This window comes from Chelonoidis abingdonii, chromosome 10 (assembly GCF_003597395.2).
Source record: "Chelonoidis abingdonii isolate Lonesome George chromosome 10, CheloAbing_2.0, whole genome shotgun sequence".
Taxonomy (NCBI): Eukaryota; Metazoa; Chordata; order Testudines; family Testudinidae; genus Chelonoidis; species Chelonoidis abingdonii.
The window spans coordinates 67,518,981-67,541,838 of NC_133778.1; the positions used below are offsets into that span (position 1 = coordinate 67,518,981).

The 22,858-nt window shown below is 45.2% G+C and overlaps 1 protein-coding gene across 3 annotated transcripts in view; it reads left to right on the plus strand.

Moving 5' to 3' along the window:
- CFAP221 (cilia and flagella associated protein 221) overlaps positions 1-12,193 on the plus strand; it is a 32,316-nt gene extending 20,123 nt beyond the window's left edge. For all 3 annotated transcript variants that reach the window (XM_032794019.2, XM_032794018.2, XM_032794020.2), the window contains 9 exons: positions 2,351-2,431; positions 3,191-3,298; positions 3,414-3,590; positions 4,459-4,617; positions 5,062-5,162; positions 7,074-7,166; positions 7,403-7,513; positions 8,846-8,911; positions 10,872-12,193. In XM_032794019.2, coding sequence (XP_032649910.1) covers positions 2,351-2,431; positions 3,191-3,298; positions 3,414-3,590; positions 4,459-4,617; positions 5,062-5,162; positions 7,074-7,166; positions 7,403-7,513; positions 8,846-8,911; positions 10,872-10,995 — 1,020 coding nt within the window. In that variant the 3' untranslated portion in view covers positions 10,996-12,193. The remainder of the gene's footprint in view (positions 1-2,350; positions 2,432-3,190; positions 3,299-3,413; positions 3,591-4,458; positions 4,618-5,061; positions 5,163-7,073; positions 7,167-7,402; positions 7,514-8,845; positions 8,912-10,871) is intronic.
- The last annotated feature ends 10,665 nt before the right edge of the window (positions 12,194-22,858 follow it).

Consider the following 22,858-nt stretch of genomic DNA (forward strand, 5'->3'; position numbering starts at 1 on the left):
AGAATTTAGCCTGAAAGGTTGGATCCAGATTTTCAGCTGCTATAGTTGGTGGAACTATGACAATGTACATTAGTTGAGTATCTGGCCCTGGAAGTATAAACACCATGGTATTAGTTCTGTTATACCAAATACCAGGCTCTTTCTATAATACCATAGATGTACATACTTTACATACATATGAAGGCAAGGTCCCTGCCCTAGTCAGCTGGTTAAAAACTATTATTGCTCAATAATTTTCCTCAACGTTTTTAAAGTTTACATTAAAATATGCACTCTGTATGATCTCCCAACTCTGAGCAATGCCCAGCACAGTACAGTGCAGAGTCAGAATGAGATAAGTGGCTGTAAGGGTACTAAAAATATCCCCAAATGTCGGTATCACTTAGTAACACACCTTATACTCTTGTTTCCTAGAAAGAATGAATTCCCACACTGCACATTATAGAAGAGAATCAGTGCATTAACCTTTCTGACCAACAAAAAGGTCATTTCCCTTTCTCATATTAATTTTTGTCCTCAAATACAAAGAGCTCTCTAATGGCCAATACTCTTTAGAGAGCTCTGTTCTAAGATCATGTGTTTGTATCTGAAAACTGTCTGTATGGTTCGGCAGGTCTGGAGCTCCTTGCAATACAGAATCATTGAATGGATTTACACACTGTTTGTATATGAACCAAAGGTTTTAGATCATCTGCAACTTCTGTTAATCACCTGGTTTTGTTCATCACTTGCAGGGTCCCTTAAGACAGGTTTCACTGTGTAAGATTCTTTAAAGATTACAGTAAAGATCCCATTGACCTCACTGGGAGTTGCAACTTTATGAGTAAGGGTAGAGTTGGGCATGGAACCTTTATTCCATTTCAAGAGTAGTTGAAGATGTGCTCTTTATTTTAAATTGCTGTAGAGACACAGACACAGATGAAAAATCACACAAATGGAGTCCTCTTGCACATAACTGGCAGGATTCCTCCAGGGGAGAGACTGATCTTGCAGAGTGCATGGGATAAGAGATACACAACAATATCACATGAAGAAACAGACTAGCTCTGACACTGATATAGGTTAACCCCCATATACAAAGAGTCAAAGAGGTGGTGAGACTATCTAACAGGATACTTATTAATGACAATACCCAGCTCTTATATAGCCCTCTTCATCAGTAGATCTCAAAGCGCTTACAAAGAAGGTTAGTGTATTTATCCCAATTTTACAGATGGGGAAACTGTGGGACTAAGTGACTTGCCCAGACTCATCCAACAGGCCCGTGGTAGAGCCAGGAATAGAACTCACATCTCCTTAGCCTGTGTCCAGTGCTCTATCCATTTGGAAACACACTCTCCCCTTATTTAGATGCTACAGTGGTAGCTGTCTTACAAGTATTTGTGCTAAAGGACTAAAAGCATGACTAAGGCTAAGATTTTGTCATGTTTTTTTTCGTAAAAGACACGGACATGTCACAGGCAATAAACAAAAATTCATGGAAGCTGTGACCTGTTTGGAACACTCCCAGCTGCTCGCCCAAGGCGACCTCTCCCCACGCAAGGCTGTCTCCCGTCACTGGAACCCTGAGGAGGGCCCCCTCAGAAGTCTGTCACCTGTCGCTGGAATCCTGCCAGGACCCCACAGGTTGCCAGCTCCAGAGTCCCACAGTTCCTTAGGCTGAAACAGAGAATGTCTCGGAGGTCTCTGGAAGTCACAGATTCTGTGTCTTCCATGACCTCCATGACATAAACATAGCCTTATGCATGATGTGTTCAAACAACAAACAAAGGAAATCATGCATATGGCTAGACCTATTACAGCTTTCCGTAGGCTTCTGGGTTAAAGCCCAAAGAGTCTTTAACTTCCTGGAGAACATCTAAGCGCCTATCTGAGCTGAGGACCATTGCACATTGAAATGCCAACAAACCATAATCCATGAGGACTCCAAAATCAAGGCACATGCCAACTCAGAGAATTCATCTGTGAAATTCCTTGGATACCATAGTGGCTATATGAGAAAAACAAAACACCAACTACTGTTAATTCAGACAATAGGTTTATTAAAAGTGCTGGCAAAACAGTGAAAAAAAATGGAGTGTTACGTTTTATTAACTGCCCTTTACTGCCCTCAAGTTTATCATAATGCAGCGATGGCTGGAGCAGATTGAAATTTTCTGAAATTTGATTTTTTTGGGGGAGAAAAAAATTCACTGAAATTTCAACAACCCAAAAAGACAGGAAGAAAATGCTGGTCAAATGTTTCCAAAATTCTTTTCCCATTTTTCCAGCTGGCTGGACTGATGACTTATTTCAGCTGAAAAAGAAAATTCCCAGTATATTATCGTCTTAAAATACTGTATTGTTTCAGGCTCCCGATGGTCTTGGTCCAGTTCCTGTTAAGTCTTTAGACATGAAAGTCAAGCACATTCACCCGTTCTACGACTTAAAGGTGAGACAATACAGCTTAATCACTCGCCTGTATCATATTGCTTTCTTTCATTAGGGTCAGTGTGACATAAGAAATACGCTGCCGCATTTTGTGTAGTGCCCGTCATTCAGGTCAATAGGAGTTTTGCCCGAGTAAGGACTGTGGGATTTATCTTTTGTTAACTCCCTAAATGCGTGGACTCATTTGCAGTATTAATGGAGAGTCGGCAATACAGAGCAGTACAGAAGTGCACCACCCTAGTGTGTGATCTCGTCGAGCACTGCACCTGCTATGACTTCTTAAATAGGACTACTTGCATGGGAAAGGGCTAGTGACATAGTAAGGATCTGCAGGGTCAGACTCTCCACACTGAGTGTCAGTCCATGTGCTCACCAAGCTGATGAAGACCACATCATAGTTATGAGGTTCTGTGTCCCCAGTGGATGGTGTCTCCAGTGTTCTGCTCTTCTGCTCTCTCACCTTCCTTAATCGTAAGTCTGAAGACAGCCTTTGAGAAACTATATGACTTGGGCTTACTTCACACATGATCCTTTGTAGAAAACATCTAGAGTGAAAACATTTCTTCACAAATTCATTTGACTGTACAGGGCTTAAGTATTCCTGCTCAAAGTTTTCGTCATATGTCACTTTCACCAAATGATGGTCCAAGCCTCTGTTACAGCAAGAAACATGTGAAGTGTCTATGTTAGAGCTGGAAAGTTAGAACACACTGACCTTGATATGCATGTGTTACAATAAGTCATCTTCATTTGTACCTAGGTTCCTCAGCACTTCAGCATTATGGGGTACCAACCATTTTGTACACACTATGCATCAACAAGTTATAAACCTCAAAATCTTTCCCGACCATTAAAGCAGGGAGCCAAGGTAACAAGTCAATCAACATCCATTATTTGGTTTCATTGCATAGCATTTTGCCACAATATTTTACACCAAAACTCCCTCTGCACTCTGAAAACATTTGTCTTCTGACTTGTTCCAGGATGAGCTGATCTCAGTAGTAACTTCTCTAAAGCCACAGCTCAGTCCTCCCTCGCCACAGGAGGACCTACGCGAACACCCAGAAGAGAAATCCTTGGAAAAGACCACGAGCCTTTTAAACCTGGCAGCTCCCAAAGCGTTACTCCAAGCTCCAGACAGTCACTCACTTCGCATATTTGTAAGTAAAACTCGGCTCTAGTAAAGCCTCCAAAGACCGGAGGGAAATGTACGTTTGCTCCACTGCAGGGCTGGTTAGGAATTGGAAGACAATTACCCTCCTTAGGTTTATATATAAAAACTGTGTGTCACAGGGCTAGATGGTGCTGTAGGGCACAGCCCTCCTATGGAGGTGCCAGAGCCACACTCCCCCACCTCCAGGGGGAGCAACAGGTAAGTGCTGAATGACATCCAGAGCTCCCCAGCACACCCATGACCACATTCCGTATGGGCTGCAGCCTGTCCCCCGCTCATCTGCAGGTCAGCACAGAGGAGAGCCATAGCTTTGCCTCCTCTCCAACCCCTGTGTAGCATCGTGCACCTCCTTACATGGGATAGGGTTGGCACAGTTCTCCTGCACTCAGGGTCTGCAGTTCTGCCTGCTCTTTAGGCAGAATGAGAAAGGGTTGGAGAGAAGGAAGGCTCCTTGGATTCTGTGTATGCATCTTAGAGTGTTCTATAGTGCCCATGATCATAGGTGGGTTTTCAAAGGTATTTAGGTGCCTAAAGACACTGCTAGATGCCTAGTGGGATATTTAAAAGTGCATAACTCCCAGTGAAATCAATGGGCCAGGAATGGTCCCAGGTAGTGTCTGTTGCTAGCCATGTTCCATAGGGATCATAGGACAGACATGGACCTGGGGTAGAGGGGAAGAAGGTGAGATCAGGTGTTGAGTTGCACTAAAGAGGCAAAGTGGGCTCTAGGTGGTGGAGGTTGAGCTGGGAATCCTTTTCTTATTAATGACAAGAACTGACTTTTTCAGTGACAGATTTGCTCAAAGGACTCAGAATTATTTTTTTTTAAATCTCTTCTTTGTGTTTGTTTTCAGAATCCTACTCCAGGACTGTATGTCTATATGCAGCCTTTGGATTATTCAGAAACAAACATTGAGTATCATCTTTGCCCTCATCCAAAATACAGATTCACCAAAGAATATCCCACAGGATCCAGCATTCCAATTACACAAAAGAAATTTCTGCATCACAAGGTACAGCTTTTGGTTTCGGCGAAATATTAGTTGCAAAGGGTTTAAGTCAGCAGAGAATTTGCCTTGTAGACTCAAATAGAATATAAACAATTATCCCAAATGGAAGATGTGTTATGCTATTAATGGCATACGCAGTTGATTAGCATTTATGGGTAAATGTGATTGTTCATTGGTTGAAGCTTGTTCCTCCCTAGAACTTCTCCATGTCCTTTCTGCAGCAGCCCTGAGGATCGCCTCATGATTTCCCTCTTTTAACCCCCCACTGCCTCTCCAGGGCCCTGCACTGGAGCCAGTACCTTTTCAGATGAAGAGAACTGAAGCTCAGTAAACACAGGCTTTAACCAAGCAAAGCAAGGCATTCCTCCTGCACGCATTTCTCCCACCCTTCCTTTCTTTACTGATTGCATTTTACCAGTATGGTTACTGGGACTGTTGTCATTTCAGGAAGTCATTCGAGGAGTAACGTCCTGGAGACGATTCCCATCAGTGGTTTATTCAGCCTTGTCTAATGCTCCCACCCTGGCAAGCACAGTGATGCATCATTGGTAAGAAAGAATTTAAACATCAAACACCTTCACTCCGGGCCATATTCTGCCACCCTTACTCATATCGACCACTAACTAACGCCACACATTGTCCCACTGAAACGGAGGACTATGTGCAGAGTAAATTATTACTCACTGGGCCCAATCCATTGAAGCCAGTGGAAAGACTCTTATTGACTTCAGTGGGCAGTGGATCAGGCTCAGTGTGAGTGGGGGGGTGTGCAGAATCTATCCCTGTAAGTGGCATTTCAGTCTAATAAGAGCAACCTTATGGACTAAGACTGTTCTCCACTTCAGCCCCAGGCACTAGGGTGGAGATGCTAGCAACTCAGCTCACCATACCCTGCATGTGTGAAGGTGTGAGCAGGACACGTGACATCTAAGACACATGCATCTGATTGTAACATCTCTCTCTCTCCTCTCCCCACTGCCACTGTGGGTCACAGCAGCTTTGCTTTACTCACCTTGCTCCCATAGTTCTAGCTCCGCAGTGGGGAAGAGGGTGACACTAATTCACTTGGAGCATAGCACTTAGGCCTCAATTCAGAACATACTTAAATGCATCTCTGTTCAGCAGGGCATGGACCAAAAGCCCAATGAAGTCAGTGGGAGTCTTTTAGTCATGTGCTTAACTAAAAGCAGGTACTTAAGTCCCCTGGAAGCCAGTGAAATGTAAGTACGTGCTTAAAATAAGCACATGCTTCAGTGCTTTGCTGAATCAAGGTCTTTAGTACCTACTACAGCTATCTGCATTAGCAGTGTAACACACTCATAGCTGACTAAAAACCTAGCTTTGACCATTTCAAAACCTGGGAACCTAATGTTAGGTATCTAAGGCACCTAAATAGATGGCCTGAATTTCAGAGGTGCTGAGCACTCAAAGCTGCCATTGAGGTTAATGGGAGATGCAGCTGCTTTGAAAATCAAGCTGCTTATTTAGGTGCCTAAATATATACTCAGGTGCCTAACTTTACCAATTTTGGATCTAACCTTTAAAGAACAAAACTGTGCTTTGTTGACTCATGTGTCTGTAGCAGGGGCGGGCAAACTTTTTGGCCTGAGGGCCGCATCGGGTTTCATAAATTGTATGGACGGCCAGTTAGGGGAGCAGGTCGTGGCCCGGCCTCTACCTCCTATGTGCCCCACCCCTGGGACTCCTGCCCCATCCAACCCCCCCATTCCCTGATGAGCCCTCTGGGACCCCTGTCCCCTGACTGCCCCCCAAGACTACCACTGCCCCATCCAACCCCTCCTCTCATTCCTGACAGTCCCCCTGGAACCCCTGCCCCATCCAACTACCCCTTCTCCCTGTCCTCGACTGCCTCCTGCTGCCCCATCCAACCCCCGCTCCTTCCTGACTGGCCCCCGGGATCCCTGCCCCCATTCAAGCCCCTGTTTCCTCCCCAAGCACCTCCACATCCCCGCCCCCTGACCACCACTCTGAACTCCCCTGCCCACTATCCAACCCCCCCTGCCCCCTGCTCCCTTATCGAGCTGCCTGGAGCACCGGTGGCTGGTGGTGCTGGAGCCGGGCCACGCTGCCACCGCCGCCACCACGCAGTACAGAAACTGGGTCAGGCCAGGCTCTGCAGCTGTGCTGCCCCAGCAGCTCACAGCCCCACCTCCCAGAGCATTGCGCTGGCAGCAGAGCGAGCAAGCTGAGGCTGCCGGGGAGGAGGGACAGCAGAGGAGGGGCCGGGGGCTAGCGTCCCAGCCAGGAGCTCGGGGGCCGGGCTGGATGTGGAGGCCATAGTTTGCCCACCCCTGGTCTATAGGTAGCTGATGTATTTGCTTTCCAAAGTATTTGGATTTTCCAGACTATTTATAATGTGAAGATCCCCAGAACATATTTATCATGTGCCATTACCCTACCCTTCTCATCTCAAACATATGATTATGTCATTTCCACAGTAGTGATCCCTACAATTTAGATATGCTTCCAATAGAGGTACCACCAATGCTGGATGACTTACCAGAGAGAGACAAGGAAAATATAATTGGCTGGTAAGTTTCCTCTCTATTATTTATTTAATATAATTTGCACTGAGTTTTTAGCACCCATGTGTGTATGTGTGTGTACATATAGCATGTGTATAAAAACACTCACAGAGCAACAAAAAAGTACAGATGGTTCTTCTCGCATAACACAACCTTTTGTTTTCCAAAGCTAAAAAATACAGGACAGGTAAAAAATAATAATAGGTAAAAACTAAGTGTTTTTCAACATACTCATTTTTCAGCGAGACTGAAGCTGAGTTAAAAGTGGTTCTTACTCCGGATATGCTGAAAGCCGAATTTCCGCAGATTGAATCAGGGGAAGAAGTCAAAAGTAAACCACTGAGAGAGGGAAGGTAAATGTATATTTATTTAAATATAAGGAAGATGCTTGACAAGGAATTTGAGGGCACTTCTCTTGTTAAGGTTTATGTACAAGCTCATTGCTGAGGTCCCCTAGCAGTGCCATCATTAAGTTGATGTTCAGATCGTGCACTTGGAGCGGAACTGAATCCACTTGTTTCACACTTTAAGATTTGAATTTAATCTCCAAAATAAAACGCACTCGCTCTTCTTGGGCCAGGTGAATTTTCTATAATGGTTTTTTTGGTCAGATATTTACTGACATTGGCAGAGGAAATGAGTCCTTTGAAATTTCCCTTGGGATGGTGATGTTTGTTTAGACTTCCCCAGCGAAAGAGTCCCAGCTTCCCACACATAGTCATTCCCATGGTGTCTCACACACAAGCTGCTTTTCAAATGTCACATTTATAAACACAAAGAGCCATTCCGCTTTTTTTGGTATAACCTGGTCTCTGCAAGGAAAAGCAAAGGGACCAATCAAGTTCTGCTGGTGACTTCCATTCTCCAATACTGCTAGACTACATTGCTTCCACAGCTCAGCACAGGGATTCTGGGGAGCCAGGCTGGCTGGCGGGGGATGGGGAGCACTCTGGGGAATGGACAGGAGTTTTGTGGGTTAGGTGATGAGGGAAAAGTGTGGCTAACTCTATTTCCTGGCTTCAAAATGTATTAGATAGCAACTCTGTGGGGAGATAAGTGAGGGTAAGCACACCTGTGGGGGTGTAAAAGGGTGTGACGGGGGCTGAGAAGGGCAGGGAAGGTGAACAGGGCTAAGGTGGTAAAATATGATAGTGAGCACGGTATTCTGGAGGTAGGGGTCTTAAGCCAGAGGCAATGTGGTCTGGCAAAATGGAATCAGGTGGTCGTGTGTTCTAACCCTGGCTCTCTCACTGACTCACTGTGACTTTGGGCCAGTTGCTTCACTTCTCCATGCTTCAGTTTTGCCATATGCAAAATGGGGGTAATAAGGCTTACCTGCCTCCCTCACAAAGCTGTTGAGAAATCAACTTATCCAGAGCTTTGAATTTGCAAGCTGTGATTTTCAAAGTCACCTAATTCCCATGAATTTGAAAAGGAATTGAGTTTCCAAACCCCGTAGGCAGCGTATCATCCATAAAGCATTATATAAATGCCAAGCATTATGGCAACTATAATTACTGTCATCTCTGCATCTCAGTGTCAATTGATGATAATTTATAGTACATACACACCTGGGTTTACTTGTGTGTCTCAGTACTGCTTTCTCTGTTTTGTCTCACTGTATTGTTTAGAACATGAGGATCTGGAATAGTTTGTGTTAATAAAGAATGGCCTTTTTCTCCTAGCGATACACCCCTGGATGTTAAACTTGCTTCCAGTAACATAGTGGATACCTCGTCTCCTCTTTCTGGGTAAGACTGTGTGACTGTAAGATTCAGTCTTTTAAAATTCTGTTGTTTTCTACAAAGCTAAAAAAAACTCACCCGGCTTTAAATACATCTTCAATCAGGAGACAGACTGGCCCACAGCTTTAGAATGAACTCCCATAGGAACCAAAGACCATCACAGACCTCACCCCCTTTCACTCTAAGTGCAGAGCACATTTCTTTGACCTGGCTTTCTCTAACAAACAGGCTGGTGTGCGCATGTGTGTATGTTATAAAAAATCAAAACAAAACACTCCCTACTCACACTTCTCACCCCGGGGAGCGGATGAAAGAACAGACATGTGACAGGTATTAGTCACACAGTTTGATGCATAACTGAAAGGCACTTACATATTATAGTCGTGAACACAGCCTAAGAACCTCTATTGAACAGAGCAGAATATTGCATTAGAAATGTTCTGTTCATTGAGCTTTGGGTACTTCTGCACTAGCCAGAGGAGTCAGCGTTGTTTAGATTACTTTGCAGGTGATTACAAAACTCCCATTAGCATTAGTTATAGACCAGTGATTACATCTACTACAGAATATAGCGCTCTCGCTTGCCATTCTTAGGGTATCTCTTTGCCAACATGGCTGTGGGTTTTTTGGTTTGGTTTGTTTTTCACCTTCCTCTAAAGCATCAGAAATTGGCCACAACAGGAGGTGGGATACTGGATGGGGTCAACCAGAGCAGGGAATCCTCTCTCAGATGCCTGGCTGCTGTGTCTTGCTCAGTGATCACTGGCTGGTGGTTCGGAAACAATTTTACCCCAGGTCAGATCAGCAGAGACCTTGGGGGTTTTGACCATTCTCTGCAGCCTGGACTATGGATCACCTGCTAGGATCATCTGGGTATATCTCAGCTAATCAATTCCCTGCCATTGCAGGAGCCTCAGGCATTACTGGCACCTTGGTCTCTCCTGTTCTCTGCTGGGACACACAATAGCATATTCTTATGAGGACTGAAATGCTTTGGTCTCCCTAAAGTCACTGGCCTCAACATAGGGGTATCTGGGTGAAATTTAATAGCTTGCAATATAAAGGAGGTCAGACTAGATGATCTAATAGCCCATTCTGATTTTAAACTGTACAAAGCTGCTTCTCCATGGAGCTGATAAGACATGGAGTTTGAATTTGGTCTCAGGACACTTTATTGTGCAATGATACAGGCTCTGTGTCTTGGCTGCAGAGAAGCTTGTGGTTTGATGGCCAAAACAACCAGAATAAATATGAAAAATTATGATTCTCAGCCCAGTGCTGAGTTGCCCACAGTTGCTTTCTCCACATGGCTACACAGAGGACTGAGGACAGGCCTGGAAAATGGTAGAGCTTGGCCAATCCACAGGTCACAATCCCCATGTAGAGGGAAGAGGACACAGAAGACAGTAGCTGCTGCTACAACCAGTAGGCAGTAATACAGCCATAACCTGTATTTATCATTTCCTGCGTGACAGATTTGGGGAAAAGTTTCTTATTTGCTTTTGCTTTATGATGGGGAAATCAAGATTGTGTTAACAAACACTTAAGGCCCAATTCAGTGTCTTTCAATGCCAGTGGAAGTCCCTGGCATTCTCACTGGAAGGCCCGTTAGCATTATTGTGTGTGTGTGTGTGTTTTACTGGATTATACCATTTACATTTTTCTAAATACTCTTGAAATTGCTCTTAGTACATTCTTACCGTAAGGTAAGTCGTTAGCTCCCCAGTCAGCAGTTACCTGAGCTCAGAAGGAATGTCACCTTTGCTGTTCTTGTTACCCTTTTCAATACTGCATATATTCATGTAGAACAGCACTTATACAGACCTTACTAAAGTTATCTCCTGCCCTTAAAGAAAAAGTGACTATGACACGCTGCCATGAATGGCTCTCTCTTTGGTTTTATCACCTTTATATAATAGTTTACCTTGTTGTTATAAATATAAATTACATTCACCATCTCCTGCAGAGACCCGAGAAACCATCTGGACTGGTATTTACAATCCCAGAATAGCAAACTCAGAGAGAGACTGCAAGGACACATGGAGAAAATGAAGCAGAAAGCACTCAACAAAACCCTCATTCTGGAATAAGCTAGTTCACAAATTCCACAACTCTGTCACTAATGTGCTGTATCTCCACCCCACAGTATTGCTGGTTCAGGACTTCTGTGTCTGTGCAGAACAGGTATGAAATTATGTTCAACAAGGAACAGATTCCTGTGTAGGCCCGAGCATCCTCTAGTATAATCTCAGCTATGGCCCTTACTGTATATATTGCATATGAGCTTAATGATCTCTCTGTGAGGGATTCTTCCCTATATGCTCATTCATTGTGCATTGGGGATAAGTGCTGGAAAACTACCCCAGCACATGGATATTTTGTAGTTTTATATACAACTTTTTCCCTCACCTATTTAATGGACGTTTGCCTCTGCCACTAAGTACTGTTATACGTATTTTATCTGAGAATGTGTGCTGCTTTCAAATAAAATGTAAAAAAATCAACATGAAGAAATTGTTTGGATTTCATTAGTTTTTGTAGTGTTTGGATATAGATTTTGCACACATGCTAGAATAAATTCCGTAACTGAGCTACAATACAGCCCAGTGGCCTGTTCATGAGTTGTTGCAGGTGGGTTACTGAGGACTGGTCGACACTGGGAATTTACATCGGCCTAGCTACACCGCTCAGGGGTGTGACAAATCTACATCCTGAGAGATGTAGCTATGCCAACCTAGTCCCGGTGTAGACACTGCTAGGATGATGGAAGAATTCTTCTGTCGATTTAGCCACTGCCTCTGAGGCCATGTCTACACTACCACTTATGTCAGCAAAAGTTATGTCACTCGGGGGTGTGAAAAAAACACACAACCCTGAGCGACATACAATAGAACTTCAGAGTTACAGACACTTCGGGAATGGAGGTTGTCCATAACTGAACAAAACACAGCTCCAGCTCCAGCAGTTCACACTCGAGGCCAGGTTGCAGAGGCATCTAGACAGCTTCCTTGCAGGCAGCTTTTAAGCTTGTCCCCCTCCCGACCAGGGTGGTGGTGATGAAAACAACACATCTCCCTCACAGTGGGGGGGATGTCTGTGAAAACAGCACTCCTCACTCCTGGCCAGGAGAGGGTGGGTGAATACAGCACCCGCGGCTTACAGGAAAGCAGCACAGACCCCAGTGCTTCTCCTGCTCTGGCTGCCTTGGGCTGGCAGCAGGAGCCTACAGCTTTGCCTGCGAATCTCAGCGTATTCAACTCCTGGTAGTGGGTGCCTTGTGCGTGGGGCTGGAGGTAAGGAGAATGGTGGGGACAGGCAGCCCAGATGTGCCTACCTTTAAGATGCAATAGAGTCACAATACAGTATTTGCTTTTTGTTGTTGTTCACTGCTGCCTGATTGGTTACTTCTGGTTTCACATGGTGTCTAGTTGACTGGTCAGTCTGTAATTCTGGTGTTCGTATCTTTGAGGTTCTACTGTAAGGGTCACTGGCACAAGCGGTAGCAGGCAGAGCCTTATGTCGGAGGGAAAGCCTCTTACCTGCTGACATAGCTACTGCTGTTCATGGAGAAGGTTTTATTATGTCAGTGGGAGAGCTCTCTCCCTTCAGCATAGGGCGGCTACACAAGCAATCTTACAGTGGCACAACAGTATCAGTACAGCTGTGTCACCGTAAGCTCACTCATATAGACATGGCCTCAGGGAAGTGGATCACCTACAGTGACAGGAGAACCCCCATTGCAGTAGTGTGTGTCTACACTGAAGCGCTACAGCAGCTGTGTGCTGTAGCATTTTAAGTGTAGACATACCCTGACTCTTAACCTCCACCCTAAGTTGTTCACTCAAGCTTTGTACTAGGAGGGGTGAATTTAGCCCTGTTATTGTCCACAAAGAAATAACATGCAAGCTGGTCCCTATAACAGGGCAATCTGCCCCTTTGATATCTGGGGGAAGGAGGGGAGATAGGGAGCAGCGCCCTGCCCCAGAGAGCAGCCCAGCAGACAAATGATCAGCACCTCATGATTGGCCCACAGTCTCACCTGGACAACAGAAAGCTGAACTCAGCTCCCTGAAGGGAGGGGAAAACCAGGAGAGAGGATGCTCTGTGGTAACCAGAGCAGAAGTCTGCCAGCCACCTGCCCACCCCGTTCCTGTGAAGCCCCTGGTTTCAGAAAGGTCCCTACCCAGTGCGAACCCCTAGTGAGGCTGTTGTTTGTTGTTGTGCACTTTTCTTTCTTTGTGAAGAAAATAAACAGAGCCCCCCCTGAAGAAAGGGACAGAAACTTACTCTGAGTGCGGCCAACTGTCTATCCCCAGCTGGTGACTAGAGCCACCTGTGTACAGTCCCCTCCAGAATCCAGCAGTCAGGGATGTAACTCCTTGCTCAAGTGTCTTGCAGGTGGAATAGATTGTGAGGTAATGAGAGAGCTTCTGAGGGAAGGGAAAGCTGGTGTTGAACAGGGCTTATTGACTAGGAGAAAGGGAGATAGGAAGTAGTCACAGGAACTCCGTGACAGGTTAGATGGGGGCTGGCTTTGCAGTAGGTTAAATAGTGCTTGTTTATTCTCTAGTTTGTGGTATACTCAAGTTAAAGCTTGTCTCATGTATGTTTATGACCAGCACTGAGAGAAAAAGTTCTCTATGCTGCCTGATTGGGCCCCTTAAAAGAGCTCCTTCACCCAGTGTGTGTGGTCTCGTCTCTCTGGAAGAAAGTGTGCTCCAAGGTATTACCTAACACACCTTCCCAAAGTTCAAGCAAGGATGTAACTAAGGGAGGAGTTATCCTAGGGGGAAGTTAAGTATAGTGCCCCCTTACCTAAGATGCATGTAACTTTTTTCCTAGTGCCAAGCAGCTGGTATAAAGCAGTTCTTTGTCATGGGCAAGTAGTATGTTGGCATGTTTGTTTGGTTTATCCAGGGAGAGCTGGTTATCCAGTTGGAAGAAGAGCCTGAGCTATCTAAAAGCTGAAAGTAAAAAGCTCGAATTCTATGTGCTGTGAACCTGTAAGGTAGTGAAATGCTGCAATGTACACTCCATGTTAGGATTGCATGCCAGAAATACTTACTCAACATGCAGTCCCTTAGAAAACAAATTAGATTCAGAGAGAACAGACAAATGCTGACACAGACCAAAAAGCCCAAGGTGCTAGGAGTGGTGCCACCAGGGAGTCTGTTTTCTCCTGTGTGTGTGTCAGACAGCTACAGCAAGTCCCAGCCACGTATTTCTTTGCTGTCTCAGAAAGGCTAAGTAGGAGAGTAGGTTTCTGCTAGCTGCCTAATTGCAGTTGCCAATAAGGCAAATCTGGACAGTTGCAAAGTACTGGGTTTCTGTAGAGTCTCTTATTTACAGTGTGTGTTTCAATATGAGAGGTACATGCTGCCTCCTTTTTCTATTGAAGGAAATCAGACATGTTTGCAACAGGCCTAGTGGGACTTGTCTCTTTAACACTAATTTGCAGGGTGACACCTGGGTTCAATTCCCGACCACGGTAAAGACCCCCATTAGAAAGGTTGATGCTAGACTGAGACAGCACAAAGCAGCCATGTTTCTGTTTATAGCGGTGGTGGAGGAAGGGGTCAGAAAGTGGGTGGGGAAAGGGATGTGGCCAGGGCAGCCAGAGAATGTGTTGCTAAAACAGCTCTCAGAGTGCTGTTCCCAGAACTGCAGTTGCTATGCAATCATGGTAGTAATTACAGCTGCCCCCCAACTGGCAGAACCTCAGAACCACCCATTAGGTCTTCAAAGCAAGGCACCTTGCTTCTGCGTTTTGGGGTTTGTAGGGCCGGATATCAGCATGCAGAGAGGAGGTGCTTTGTTTCTACAGCCCCCAGGGACAACTCTAGCAACCACTGCACAGAGGTGGTCTATTCGCCATACCTTTTATCCCTACAGCATGAAGGTGTGGAGCTGATTCTATCACCCAGGGTGACCCCTTGTGCAGCAGGGGGAGGGGGCATTAGGTCAGCTAATGTCCCCTTTGTGCCCCCAGGAATCTGACTCTTTTTGCAATATAGCAGACTCTTCAGTTATAGGAAGTTGTGTTTCTGCAACACGCCACAGTTGGGCAAACTGACTGGCCACATATTTGGAATCTACCCCACAATAGCTGCCAAACATTTGCTTCCATAATCTATGACTGCCCCGTCTGACTACTTCAAAGTACCTGGATTACGGAAGCACTAGGTATATAATTCGAAGTTCTATTCTGTATCCTACTAGCATATAAATGTTGGTTTTGCTTATCCCACATCAGTTAAAAAAGTACTCACAGTTGGAGCTGGTTGGAGAATTTTTCAGTGAAACTTCTTTTATAGGAAATTGCTGATTATACTAAAACGCTTTGGTTTTGACCAATGTAGCAGTTTCAATTAAATTTTTCGAAGACCCACACCACACTATCTCAGTGATTAGGACACTTGGGATGTGGTAGACACCCAAGTTCAAATCCTTGCTTAGCCTGAGTCAGAACTAAGTTGTGGGAGACCTGGGTTAGTGACCTAACCATTAGGTATTGGCAATGGAGGGGGGGGGGGTGTTTGATTGCAAATCCGGTGCCAAAAAAAAACCCCAAAAATGGGTGAGAGAGATTTTGATTTTGTCCCAGTGTGGAACAGGAAACACTTTTGAAACCTCAATTTTTTCATGAAATGGGGAACTCATTTTCCCCATAGCTCTACACATAACAGGGATAGAAGGAACTTAGCTTCCTGTGTTCTTCCTAAATTGTATTCCATGCATCCCCTGCCTTAGCTCATGTATTGTACATTTGCTTAAAAAACTTGAAACTTGCCTAAAGAATAAGTGTTTCCTGAAGTGTGTCAGCCTCTGAATGCAGAAGTTTTCTGGCATGCACAAGTTATTTCTATGATTAAACATTATTTTTGTAAATAAGCTAGTAGCACTTTTTGAAATAATATAGCTCAAAAACAAGAACTGTTTTAGTTTCCCTAGGAGAGGCCACTTAAGTTGCCTACTGGAGAAGCACAAAATCCTTTTAGAAATTGGATATACACAGCAATACATCAGAAACAAACCAATGCATGGATCTGAAGAAGTGGGTTTTTTACCCACAAAAGTTTATACCCAAATAAATCTGTTATCCTTTAAGGTGCCACCGGACTCCTTGTTCTTTTTAAAAAAGGTAACTTAAGTGTTCTTGTAGGGAAACTTGTAGTTGTTTTCCAGACTAACCCCATAATACTATGTGTGTATTTAACGCATGGTTTTCACCCTAGAGAGAGCGAGAGAGAGATTATGACCATATAGACAAATATTTCAATACACTCTTTACTCAGGCTAAACTCCCACTGACTTCCATGGGGCAGGAACATGTAAATTGATATGCAGGATGTGGTAAATTTGTGCTGTTGGAGACAAGTCAATCTGCCTCTTCCTCACTTACTTTGAAAAGGATTCATTGGCTAAACTATTATTTATCTACCTTCTATTGGTACATTAAGATGTATTCATCTTACCTAGCAAATGCCTGTCTCATTAGCTGAGCTAATATATATTGAAATTCTGAATCATGCTTTATCACTTACCCCTGTGATTACCTAAAATATGAGCATTGAAAAACTAAATTAGCTTAAAATGTGCATTTTAAAAATTAGGAGACTGTTAATGTTTTCATCTGCAAATCATCTTTGGGCTAGAATGCTAGATAATTTGGCATTAACGTCACTTTTTGTTCATAAGGGTATGAAAAGCCATCAATCTCTTTAAATTGAATGACATTTTATAGGGTCGCTGGGGAAAAACTGCAGCATGTGTCTGAGTTAAAAGCTGTGTATGAAAATATATTTCAAATATATAAGGAATCAGTATTTAAATGTACATTTGTGCAAATTTTTAAGTGATTTTCTGAATGCAAAATAACAACACTCAGGATTTGTATCTTTTATCATCATTAATCTACTAATCTCACAACAACATCTGGGGGCCACCAATCAGATCCCCATTTTGCAGCCCAAAAATCTCAAATGTGGGTGTTTGTACTTTGGCCCCTAACCCCATATTTAGACACCTAAATCAATGGCATGATTTCCCCAGGCACTGAGAAGTAACAGCTTATGTGCTGAAGTTGCCCAAGACCTTTAAAAATCAGGTTTTTAAAAGGGTGTGTAGATTGGGGAATGGGTGGGAGTCCCTTTTCCTTTAAAAACCCCATCATGGTGGCAGTGGTCTCTCAGGCCTGATCTACACTACTCGTTTAAATCGATTTAAAGAAAGTTAAATCGATTTAACGCTGTACCCGTCCACACTACAACGCCCTTTATATCGATATAAAGGGCTCTTTAAATCGATTTCTGTACTCCTCCCCGACGAGAGGAGTAGCGCTAAAAGCGTCAATACCCTCTGGCAATCCCACGTGGATTTGGGAACGTCCCTGTGATCCACCAGTGCTTGCAGCACCAATTGAAAAGTACCCTTGCGGTTTAACGTACTGGGTGCCCTCGTGCTCTGATGCCGAGTGAGATATGGGTTCCAATCTATGGCCCCCACCAGTATAGAATCCCATTGCGGCAAAGCCATCCACTATCACCTGCACGTTTCCCAGAGCCACAAATTTCGTAGCAGCGCTTAACGCTTGCTTTGGCTACTTGCTCACAGCTGCCCCCACAGAGATTTGCCCACTCCAAATTGTTTCCGACTGACGGTAGCTGTCGGGCGTTGCAAGCTTCCAGAGGGCTATTGCCACTCCTTTCTCCACTCGTGAGGGTGTGCTCTCATCTGTATAATATGGCGTTTCAGGGCAGGGGAAAGCATGTCACAAAGTTCAAAGAAGTGCTCTCTACGCATGCGAAGTTTTGCAGCCACTGGAATCGTCCACACCTGCAAACTATGCAGTCCCACCTCTGTGCTTGTTTCTCCACCCAAAATCTGCGTTCAATGGGTAGAACCTGCCCCATTACCAGCAGATAGCTCCAAAACACAGGGGCTCGCGGATGGGAGAATTCAGTTCCAGTCCTCATCGCTTTCTCCGTCGCCGTGCTGTAGCTGCCTCCTCTCTCCTCCTGCCTTTGCAGTTTCATGGTCAGCATAGACAGCACGAGAGTGCACGAGGTTGTTGACAACATTTCACGATGCATTACTGATCTCAGCAGGGTCCTTGCTTGCTGTGCTATGGCGTTGCTCAGTTCACCAGGGACCCCAGAATTACCGTCCCAGCCCTCCCAAGCCACACAAGCCAGACAGTGAAGCCATGGAAGCGACCTCTGGTGAGTGTACCTTTGTAAATATCTATGAATCGCTCTTGAGGTACTCAAAAGCTTTTGCAGAACATTTCTGGGCAAGGCAGCCCTATTTGGTCCCTATTGTATGACACTTTTCCACGCCATGCATGTAGCAAGTAATTTGGAATCATAGCTTCACAAAGCACAGCCGCATATGGCCCAGGTGACCGCTGGCATTCCAGAAACATACGTTCTGCATCCTGCAGTGGTATTCTCAGGAGAGTTATATCATTCATTGTAACCTGGTTGAAAGTTCAGGACTTTAATTAGGGGGCAGACATGGCGATTTTCCTACTGGGCAGCCGCTTAATCCTTCCTTGCTCGTAGCAAAAGGGGGGGGGGGGAATGATAGCGCTGAGTTTCTCAGCGTTTGGCGAGCAGGAATCTTCCAGGTACCAGCCACGATCATTACCAGTGATCTTACATGATAGCAGCCATGCGGTGGGGGAGGAGGGGAAAGAGGGGGTTTGGGTTTGCTGGTTCCTCTTAACAGGAACAAGGCATCATAGATCACTGTGTATATGAACACTGAGAAGTCAAACAGAAAGCCTTACCATGGCGCATGGAAGCTTAATTTGGATGCCTGGACCTGCGTCTGTGAGATCTGCAACACCAGAGCCACAGGCACTCAATATTAAACGATGCAAAATGCGACCTTGTAGTGAAATCACATGTGCTATGTAAGGTGGATAGTGTTATTCACTGTGAAAGAGTACAAGCATTGGTTCTGTAAAATGTATCTTTTACATACTTCTCTCCCTGTTTTCCCTCCCCATGCAGCTGCACAGTTGTCCGGCCTCCCTACGCCGTCCCGAAGGCTAGCTCAGATAAGGTGGAGGAGGAAGAGAACACGAGATGAAATGTTCTCAGAAATCATGGAAGTAACCGCAATGACAGAGCTCATCAGAATGAGTGGAAGGATGTGCTAGCAAAGTACAGGAAAGATGCCAGTGAACGGGAGGATAGGAGAGACGCTCGAGATGAGAAGTGTAGGCAGGAAGATCAGTGGTGGTGGCGGATGCTATGCTGCAGCTGCTGCGTGCTCAAACTGATATCCTCCAACGCATGGTGGATCTTCAGGAAGAGCAGTGGGCTTACAGAGTGCCGCTGCAGCCCATGTTTAACCACCCTCAAAGCTCCCCACGTTCCATATCTCCTCACCCAGACGTGTAAGAACACTGTGGGGGAAGGCTTTCTGCACCCCGCCCACTCCCCCCTGGACAGTCCAAGCAAAAGGCTGTCATTACGTTGAAATGAGCTTAAATGGCCTTTGTCCTTCCCTCCTATCCCTCTCCCAAAGCACAGCAGGCAGGGATACCTTGATAATTCTCTTGCCTCTTTTTTATTACTTTTTAATAAAGAATACATCCAAAGGGGAGGGTGGGTTGCTTACAGGGACTTTTAAGAAAAGATATACATGATTTTTTAAATACAATTACTGAATGACTTTTAATAAAGAATACATGATTTTAAATGATACTGACTTTATTTCCTTCAGCAAGCTGTAAGTAAAGGGGAAGGGTAGGTTGCTTCAGGGAATCAGTCAAATAGAGGCGGAGGGTTCATCAAGGGGAAACAACATCTGCAGTCACACCATATTCCCTGGCCCGTGCTGAAACTCGTTTTCAAGGCTTCTCTGATGTGCACCGCCTCCTGGTGTGCTCTTCTAATCGCCCTGGTCTCTGGCTGCTCGTGCTCAGCGGCCAGTGATTTGCCTCAGCCTCCCACCCCGCCATAAATGTCTCCCCTTACTCTCACAGAGATTGTGGAGCACACAGCAAGCAGCAATAACAAATGGGACATTGGTTTGGCTGAGGGTCTGAGCGAGTAAGTAATGTTCGCCAGCGCCTTTTAAACGGCCAAATGCACATTCTACCACCATCCTGCACTTGCTCAGCCTGTAGTTGAACAGCTCCTGACCACTGTCCAGGCTGCCTGTGTATGGCTTCATGAGCCATGGCAATCAAGGGATAGGCTGGGTCACCCAGGATAACGACAGGCATTTCACATCCCAACGTTATTTTCTGGTCTGGGAAGTAATTCCCTTGCTGGAGCCGTTTAACAGAGTAGTGCTTCTGAAGACGCGAGCGTCATGAACCCTTCCTGGCCATCCCACGTGGATGTTGGTGAAAACGTCCCTTGTGATCCACCAGTGCTTGCAGCACCATTGAAAAGTACCCCTTGCGGTTTACGTACTGGGTGCCCTCGTGCTCTGGGCCAAGATAGGGATATGGGTTCCATCTATGGCCCCCCCACAGTTAGGGAATCCCATTGCAGCAAAGCCATCCACTATCACCTGCACGTTTCCCAGAGAGTCACAACTTTCGTAGCAGCGCTTAACGATTGCTTTGGCTACTTGCATCACAGCAGCCCCACAGTAGATTTGCCACTCCAAATTGATTCCGACTGACCGGTAGCTGTCTGGCGTTGCAAGCTTCCAGGGCTATTGCCACTCGCTTCTCCACTGTGAGGGGTGCTCTCATCTTAGTATATTGGCGTTTCAGGGCAGGGGAAAGCATGTCACAAAGTTCAAAGAAAGTGCTCTTACGCATGCGAAAGTTTTGCAGCACTGGAATCGTCCCACAACCTGCAAAAACTATGCAGTCCCCACCAGTCTGTGCTTGTTTCCCACAGCCAAAATCGGCGTTTCAAATGGGTAAACCTGCCCCATTACCAGCAGTAGCTCCAAAACACAGGGGCTCGCGGTTTGGGAGAATTCAGTGTCCATGTCCTCATCGCTCTCGTCGCCGCGCTGCTGCTAGCTGCTCCTCCTCTCCTCCTGCCTTTGCAGTTCATGGTTCAGCATAGACAGCACGAGATGTGCACGAGGTGTTGACAATCGTTCACGGATGCATTACTGATCTCAGCAGGGTCCATGCTTGCTGTGCTATGGCGTTGCTCAGTTCACCCAGGAAAAAGGCGCAAAATGATTGTCTGCTGCTTTCACAAAGGGAGGGGTGAGGCTGTACCCAGAACCACCCGCGACAATGATTTCTGCCCCATCAGGCACTGGGCTCTCAACCCAGAATTCCAAGGGGCGGGGGAGACTGAGGGAACTATAGGATAGCTATGGAACGGCTACCCACAGTGCATCGCTCCAGAAATCGACGCTAGCCTTGGACCATGGACGCACACCATCAAATTAACGTGCCTAGTGTGGACGTGCACACTCGACTTTATAATATCAGTTTTAAGAAACCGATTTTAGCTAAATCAATATTATCCCGTAGTGTAGACGTGGCCTCAGAGTACACCCCTTCAGTGTCAGACCTCCTGCCTTCTCTTATCCCAGAGGGTAGAATTCCCCAGTTCTCCCACTCTTTTAACCCATGCCCTGGGTCAGTGCCCTATGCCTGCTTACTCAGCAGCTGTGACTGAGCTCCAGCAGCTGTAGTTCTTTCCTTCCTGAGCCTGTGACTAGTAGTATGCAGTGATCAGGCTGCTCCATAAACTAAACTAAACCTATTGTTTGTTTTAACAGTAGAAACTAATCATTTAGAGGAAAAAGGATTTAAAAAACTGATGGTTGTTCCACAGTATAGGACTGATAGCAGATTTTGCCATTAGCACTTAATTGAAGATCTACAGGGATGCAGTCCCTATCCTCCAAGAAAGGACAGATACCCAGATCCACGGCTCCTGTGTTTACACATTGTGGACACAAGCTTTCTTTCTCTATAAGGACCCAAACCAGACAAGGCTTAGTGTTTTGTATTGATTCTATTACAGCAACAAAAAAGAGTGGAGTTGGAAGGTAGAAATTCAGCATAGATAGCCAGACAGATTTGGCAAGAATAACTTGCGCTATTCAGCAACCGCAGAAGCTACTTGGTCACTAGAAGGGCACTGTTAAGCAACACATATGCTGGTGCCTGGCAACTACATGAGTGCTCCAAATGTGGGATAAAATTCTTATGAGCATTCGGTGATTCTCTGTCACCGGCTTTAGGTGCTAGTGGCCCCAACAATAGAGATGCTATATCAATGCCAGGAAGCAATGCCTTCCTGTAAGGTATTCACTTGTCAGATACTCTCTCGCATGAGTATCATTCATGTTTTACAAAGGAGAGCTTTCAGGTGCACCTTATGGGCTAGATTCTGCAAGGTGCTACAGTGCTGAGCATTAATGAGATTGCAGAATCAGGCCCTAAGGATTGTATCTCATCATTATTGGGCATTCTCTTTTGCACCTTCTGTGATGAGTTAGTTTTCTCTGCTGTGAGAAAAGCTTTTCAGCTAGTTGCTAAGAGAGAGTTTAATTACACAAAGTTACTGATAATGGTGCCATTTTTTAAATCAGCTGATTAAATTTGTAGCTAGGGCTTCAGAATTCTTAACCAAATTACACTTGCTTCAGCAATGAATTGCTACCCTATTAAAAATATAAAATGTCACCAGCTTGGTCTCCCATAGTCTGTGTGTTGCCTACAAATCAATAATAATTTGCCTTTGCAATGATATTGGATGCATGTATCACGGAGTGAATTTTGAGTGCAGCGAGTGAAGAAGCAGAGGTTTAATTCACATTATTTTTAAAAGGATTGCCTACTGAATGCCCCATGTTTTGCTCTGAAAATGGACCTCATGCATCAGAACTGCTTTAAGCCATTATAATCCAGGCTTTTGCTTCTGCCCTTCCATGGTGCTTGCTGTTCTGTCCTCGCAATTAGTGTAATGTTTGGACATACTGTACTTGCTGCTTCTGGCAACACCACAG